The sequence below is a fragment of the Engystomops pustulosus genome, chromosome 6, assembly GCF_040894005.1.
Source record: "Engystomops pustulosus chromosome 6, aEngPut4.maternal, whole genome shotgun sequence".
Lineage (NCBI taxonomy): Eukaryota > Metazoa > Chordata > Amphibia > Anura > Leptodactylidae > Engystomops > Engystomops pustulosus.
The window spans coordinates 65,364,250-65,371,663 of NC_092416.1; the positions used below are offsets into that span (position 1 = coordinate 65,364,250).

Genomic DNA, 7,414 nt, shown 5'->3' on the forward strand with positions numbered 1-7,414 from the left:
TTATACTCAAGAAGTTTTCCAGGTTTTTTTGTGGCAAAAAAATTTTGATTTTTCAAAAAACATAACATTTTAGTAAAATGTGTGGATTCTTGCCAACATAAAGCAGACATTGTGATTGTTGTGATTGTTATGAATTAATTTGGGTGCTTTGACTATCTGCTTCAGATTTTAGAACTTTGAAAATAAATAATTTTTCAAAATCTTTGCCAAATTTCCGGTTTATTTTCATAACTAAACACAAAAGATTTCATCCAAATTTTTAAACTAATTTGAAGGACAATGTGTTGTGAAAAAACAATCCCCAAATCCCCTGGATATCTTATAATGTTCCAAAGCTACAAGGGCATATATAGTGTCACTTATAGTGACACAGGGCATATTTGAAAACCCTGAAGGGGTTAATATTTGTATCCAGACTTATCTAGTTATACTGAATATTTATCCAATCTAAAACATGGTTGATTTCACACTATTTTAGAAATCATTGCAAACTGACACGTTAATAGGATTTTTTTCCCATTATCCCCTTTACAATAGGTATATGTATATAGATTGTTTACATCATGTCTCATGTGACTTACTCATGATGTGCAGTGTAAATGGATTTGGGGCATTATATAAAGACGCAGAGCAGCAGTGTAGAGGGAATCGTTCCACAAGAGACACACTATTAGAGAATGGATTGCAGTGCACTTAGGTTCTATCATGTGCATGACTTTGATTCCAGACAGTATCTGGACGAATACTTATCTGATAAACCTGATAAGACCTTTGAAGAGGACTTCTTGTTGTTTCCAATTGAAAATGTCGCAAAAACATTGAAATTAGGTATGTATTTTTCTAGGTAAAATAGTTTTAACTGTTTTCATACTATTGTTATGGGACTGATTTGGCAAGCTAGCTACCAAATAGCTATCAAATAATGCAACATTTACCATATGTTTGCCTTACGTTGGCTTAATCTTTAAATATCATTTGATTTACTTAGGAATTGCAAATCTTATAGCTTCTAAATTTAACATTATGACGTACATAATACGGGTGTATGTAGAGGGCTCACAGCCTGATACAGCGCTGGGAATGATGTTGGATTGACATAGCCGACCACTTCGTTGGCCAGAAGCTGTTCACATATGCATCTTCCATGCCCCTGTAAACAAACAGGGGCACGGCCTGGAGACACCAGGAGGGACCCTGGAGGTAAGTACAAGTTTAATTTTTTAATCAGCCCCCTTAGCCACATATGTATTTTTCATAGGACAGCCTCTTTAACCCCTGCATGACTGAGCTCAATTATTGACATTCTACTATAAGCTTCTTTAAATGACGATACCTCTGGAAAAGTTTTACATATCATAACAATTTTTACTTTGATTTTTTCATGACATGCAAGACTTTAACTTTTTTCTTTATAAACATTGGCAATAATTGACTACAAATGTGAAATAATAAGCTTTTTTGTCATTTTTCCAATTAAAGTTTTTTAAATAAGTAGTAACTTTTATCAAAATATGTTATAAATAAGCCCAGGTTCAGCTATAGATGCAGAGTGTGCATGTACTTCTTCAAAGTGAAAGTGGAAGTCTCCTGCAGCTTCCTCTATATTCTGCCTTCAACTGACAGGCTGGAGGGGGGCACAATTCAAGGACTTACATCTTCTGAACCCTTGCACATAGAAACACAATTTTAGTGGCATATTAAACAGGGGAGTGCTATATGTACATGGATGCTTAAAAGAACTGGAGATATGCCCTCTTAAAGTTACAATTGGGAATAGAAACCTGTACATAAAAATCATTAAAGGGTGGATATCTCCGGTTCTGTTAAGAACCCATACACAATCTATATATCATATTAAATGGGAGATTCTTCTGTTTAAAATAACGGTACTACTGATGGGCAGTACATAAATGGTATATGAGTATGGTGCTGTTATATGAGTATATATCTGTGCAGCATATATGTATATTATCAAATGTAATGTGCAGAACAGAGAAGGCAGCAAGAGTTCATGTATATGGGGCCCTGATCAAAAGTTTGCACCACGGTCCAATGGAGTTTTGTTATACCACTTATGATACAGTGTCCAGTCCCATCACAAGAACTCAAAGACCAAAAGAAAAAATAGGTCAACACAGAGTAAACCAAAAAACAAATGAGGGTGCTTTATACATCCAAGGTGTGAAGGTGTTGGTTTTGCTATTTAAAGACACTCAAGGGGGCAAAATTTATCTCATAATAATTCTTTACAACAACAAAAAAAGTAATTTGTTACTGAATAATGTATTTCCCTGAGTTCTGAGTTTGCATTTGATATAGAATCTTTTCTGATCAGTTTCAAATGGGAATTAGTCCTTCACACCACAGGAAAACTAACATAAGTGCATCTCTTGCTCTGAATGTAATTTAATGGATGGTTATATATTGAATTTCCTCTTTTATGACACTGCAGGGAAACTGAATGCTCACTGCAGAATTGAGCTGATTGCAGGGGTAAAATGATACTTTAAATGAGAAGGGAACCAATCTAATTTACCTAGAATCTTTACAGATTATTTATTGTATATGTTTCTTTTCTAATTCCTGGTTATTTTATTGAAAATGCAACTTGACATGGTTATGTTATGGTTCATCTCTGCTGGTTTTAACATAGGAGATGTTTTAACAATTGAATATTTTTTTCTGCAGGTCATATTAAAGGAGATATCTTGATAGACCTCAGCATTGGTTCCATGATTCATCATCTATATGCAGCCTGTGAGTTCTTCAACCATATCATTGTGCTAAAGGTCAGAGACAGATGCATCCTGGAGCTGAAGAGATGGGTGGACACTCGTACAGGAGCATTTCACTGGGGACATGCTGCAAAACTTCACACAGACATGGAAGGAACTAGGTGAACCTTTTGTTGACATATTATGATATAAAGAAACAAGAAATTTGAGGTCAGCAAATTGGTTACTTACCTAGTCCAGTTGAGATCAAAGAAGTAAAAAAAACTTTATTAATCAATCCAGATCAGTAGTCTCATCCATACAGTGTTGAACAATAATCAAGACTGTTTGAAAGAATAAACACTTAGTACACCAGTTTTGGTTAAATGGTTAGTAATGGAAACCAATTAACTACTACTGAAGTTTTTTTTTTTCTTATACCCATTATTTTTGACTCGCTTACAATCCCTTTATTTTTTTCCATCTTTTACAGTGATCAGTTAGAATATAAAGAAGAGAAAGTGAGATCAGCGCTGCAACATGTTGTGAAATGTGACCTGGAGAAAGAAAATATTACAGAACCAATAGATTTACCACCAGCAGATTGTATCATTACCGCTGGGCTCCTGGATGCTATCAGCAAAGACCAAGTTGATTATATCAGGCATCTGAGGAATTTCTCAAGGATGCTGAAACCTGGTGGACATTTGCTATTAATAGCACCTTTAAATGCCACATATTTTACAATTGGCAAACACAGGTTTCATCTTCTAAGTCAGGATGAGGATTTTATTAAGAAAGCTGTAGCTGCAGAGGGGTTTGCCATAGATTATTGTAGGGTTAAGAAGAGCACAGCTGAGAGTGACCTTGTTGACCATAAGGCTGTCATATTCATTTCAGCTCAAAAGAAAAAGTAGATTGCAGTTAAAACACATAATTCAATGAGTTTAAATCCTAGAGTTTATATGTACAGTTTAAGATCACTGATTCTTAGACAGTCGAGTCTAGTGTAGATAAGGTGCTATAGATCCTAAACAGTGTTTTTTTTTATCTGTGCTATTCTTTTACTATCCTTAAATTATACTTCATTCAAAGTGAATTTGAATCTAAAAATTCATATTTACTTATTAAGTTATATCTAAAATTGTTATATGTTGCAGCATTAAAAGGGGTTGGCCACTTTACCTCACGTTCTTTGTAATGTGTGTGTAAGTGTGGGCGGCTGGATATTAGATAATTTACTAATATACATATATTAAAAATTCTGCTTTGCTTTCACATATATATGTATTCATCAGCCAGATATTCTTATAAATGGCTGCAGTTGGAGGATCAAATGATCTCTATCTGTCCATGAACAATTGCCCTGCCCTGCCCTTGATCTTATGTTCATGAATACTATCATAAGGTCCTGGAAGGACGATTGCTCGTGGACAGCTAAGATCACATGACCCTCCGTCTTTGGCCATTTTATGGACAGGAATGTCTGTCTGTTGAGACAAAAGACAGGATGCTTCAATTTACACATAAATAAAATGGTGCAGAACTTTTAACAGATACAGTATATATTGGTAAATTACCCAATATCCTACCCACACACTTACACACACACATTACAAAAACCTGAGGTAAAGTAGCAAACTCCTTTAAGCCACCTGCCCCCTCTATACGCAATGCTAACAGCACTGCCCCTGAAATCTACCCCCTTACAATGCCCAACCAGGAAACCAAAAATCTGCTTCATCAGCAACTAGCACCACAGTGCAGACAATCTTGGGAGGTCAGAGTGCCAATATACAGTAGAAGGAATACACGTCACTCGAAGTCTTTGAAGCTTGATGGGTGCACAAGTAGGTTACAATACCGTATTTACAAATGAAGAAAAACTTGGCACTCCTTATATTTTTGTGAAACCAGGAATTCTTATTTTATTTTTAGTTCCAATGTGATCAAGAACAGCAATCCAATAACAATTTATGCGAGTGCCAATATACAGTCCAGCTGCGGTGCAGCCAGGATGCGGCCAGCTGCAGTTTTGTTGCAGCCACACCCATAAAATAAGGGATAAAAAGCAGATAAACAGAAACTAATATACACACACATATACAACATGTAATTTGCCTGATCTTTTAAAAGTGTGTGATTAGTAGCAGCAAAGAGATGCTAGGAGTATATAGGATGCTGGGAGCCCCACTTCTGGTATACTGTAAAGGGCATACACAAACTTGGCAGGTTGTTTGGATTCCTATATCATATTCAATGCTATTGGATGCTCCTATTTTCTAGATGTATTAACCCACTTTTCGGCTTTTGGCTTATTTGAACAAATTTTTATTTATATGCAATTATTATGACTATGGACAGGCTATGATTAACATTCTATGTATAGTATATTGTACTTTAGCACACATAAAAAGTACACATAATAGCTATTGCACATCTATAATGACCCAAGCTATATAGTTATCAAAATATGTGTATATATATTTATAGGAAAAATGAGAGAGCACATACCAGTCCATTAGACTTTCTCAAGCCACCGAAACGTCGGCCATGGAATAAACTCATCACTTTTTTGTTTCATCTAATGGACTGGTATGTGCTGTCTCATTTTTCCTATATATTATTCAATATTGCATACTCCCTTTGTTTGGGATCTTTTTATGCATTGTGCTGCTGTGGACTTTTCTCTGATAAAAAATGTAACATTTGCTTTCACTATCATTATAGCAACACAAATAAAATTTGCATGTTATTCACATATTCACAGTGGTGAATCTCTTCCTGATTTCTCAATCATTTGAATGTTTATATACTGAAATGTTTCTGATGACCAAGCAAATTTATAAAATTAGACAAACATTACACAAATAAAGACAAAAGGCAGTTTATCAATAAAAGTCTTTATTATTGAGTGGAAAGTAATCAAATCCTACAGGGGCCTGTGTAAAAAAGTAATTTCCCCATAAACATAATTGTTGGGCCACCCTTAGCAGCAACAACTGCTGTAGCATCTGTGCCAGCATTATTTTATGGCCAATAGTATGGCCAGGGCTGCCAGGAATTTTTAAGCCCCTGACTAAAAAATTTTGTGGCCCTCCCATTTGTTTCCCATTTTGATGAACAAGGGAGATTCACATGCCAGATATTGACCGGTTCATCAAGCCACCCATATCCCTTACTTCCCCCCAGCCTCATCTTAATTAGCCTAAAGGAGCTAGCTAGAGTGTTATCACTACAGGAAGCCAAGCTTCAAAGAATTTCTGCAGCCGCAGGGACTCCTTGGATCTCTTCTTGAATCTCCCTCCATTTCTTAAACAGGAGACATTGAGTCATAAAACTCTTAGACCATTATTTTGGTTAGTGACAGTTCTGGAGTTATGGTCCATCTCAGCCCAAGGGCAAATACATTTTTGAAACCTGTATCACCAGGATATCATATGAATATGTCTAATTAGGTTCTAGCATCCTTGGATCCAGAGATATAAATATTTTGGGATGGGACCATAGCAAATGGGTTAGGTTTGGTATCAATGCAATCCAGGGATTCACCCGGATCCAATGATACCAGAACCCTGACCCTACAACTTCCTTTTGAGAATCTAAGGTTCTGGACTTAATGCCAGGTAGGAGGGTCCTTTGAGCCCTCCTGGGGTTGTGCAGGGTTGTATCTGCACCTAATATAATCAGAGCACACCTGATGCTTTTGTCTTTCAACTGGGGGAAACGTTAACATCACAAGCGCAGGAAGGATCTTAGATGAAAGTGTGGACTATCCATCCCCATTAGGCCCACACCTAATGGTAATTAACTTACTAAACTGACATACAGCAGGGTGTCCGGTAAGACCGTACAATTCAGTCCACAGGTTGCCCTCCTCTCTGTGTTGCCGGGCACCATCTCTTCCATCAAGAAGGGCCTCCTTCGCCACTTTCTAACGGCAGCAAGGACAGTGATCCCTCGACACTGGAAGAGCCCTCACCCACCCACTGCCGTGGAGTGGATACAGGAGCTCCATTATATACGAAGAATGCAGGAGCTCGTGGCCGAGGCCTCGCCGGACCCGAGTAAAACAACCATGGCTTGGACCCCCTGGGAGGAATATACCAGCTAACCCCTGCCTTTCAGGATCTTTTTGTCTACAATTATGGCTCCTTATTTGAGAACATAGCCTTTCAGGACCCCAGCATTGAAAACTATTAGGCTGTACGCCCAGAGAGTGACTTGGAAGCCACCTTCGAACCCCCCACCCCTGTCTGACCTGTCATTGTCTTGTGTCGTCCCCCCCCCCCCCCCCCCCGTCTACTGTCCTCGTACTTATCTCGTCCTGTTTCTAGGAATAGGTGGGCGGACCCCCGTAGGCACTATAAATATGATCTTTGCCTAAGTGCGACTTTGCAGTCTGTCTTTATTCTGTTATGTGACGTTGGATGTATCCTACTGCCGGGTTCCTGCGAGACCACCCTTCATGCTTTGAGAATTCTGTTTGCACTTATTGTTCCTCATTTTCATTAATAAACGTGGATTAAACATAACTTACTGAACTGCTGATACTTGGAGTTGTACCTTTGTATTTTGTACTCTGTTTAACTGTATGTATATCTATTGTGTGTACTGTTTGTCTAGTGTGCCATTAAGGCAATTAAATATAAAATTTATCCAGTGCTGCTCTTTTATCTCGATCCACAAATCCCAACATC

At 37.7% G+C, this 7,414-nt stretch overlaps 1 protein-coding gene across 1 annotated transcript; it reads left to right on the top strand.

Annotated features, from left to right (window-relative positions):
- The first annotated feature begins 655 nt into the window (after positions 1-655).
- On the top strand, positions 656-5,565 carry LOC140065740 (nicotinamide N-methyltransferase-like). Its single transcript, XM_072113313.1, has 3 exons — positions 656-828; positions 2,689-2,896; positions 3,208-5,565. Exons 1-3 carry the CDS (start codon positions 678-680, stop codon positions 3,629-3,631), a joined length of 783 nt encoding a protein of 260 aa, XP_071969414.1. The 5' UTR covers positions 656-677; the 3' UTR covers positions 3,632-5,565.
- Positions 5,566-7,414: the final 1,849 nt, after the last annotated feature.

Coding starts and splice junctions, on each gene's coding strand:
- LOC140065740 (XM_072113313.1), top strand. CDS start 678: ATGGATTGCAGTGCACTTAGGTTCTATCATGTGCATGACTTTGATTCC. Junction 829..2,688: donor CGCAAAAACATTGAAATTAG/GTATGTATTTTT, acceptor TTTTTTCTGCAG/GTCATATTAAAGGAGATATC. Junction 2,897..3,207: donor ACAGACATGGAAGGAACTAG/GTGAACCTTTTG, acceptor CATCTTTTACAG/TGATCAGTTAGAATATAAAG.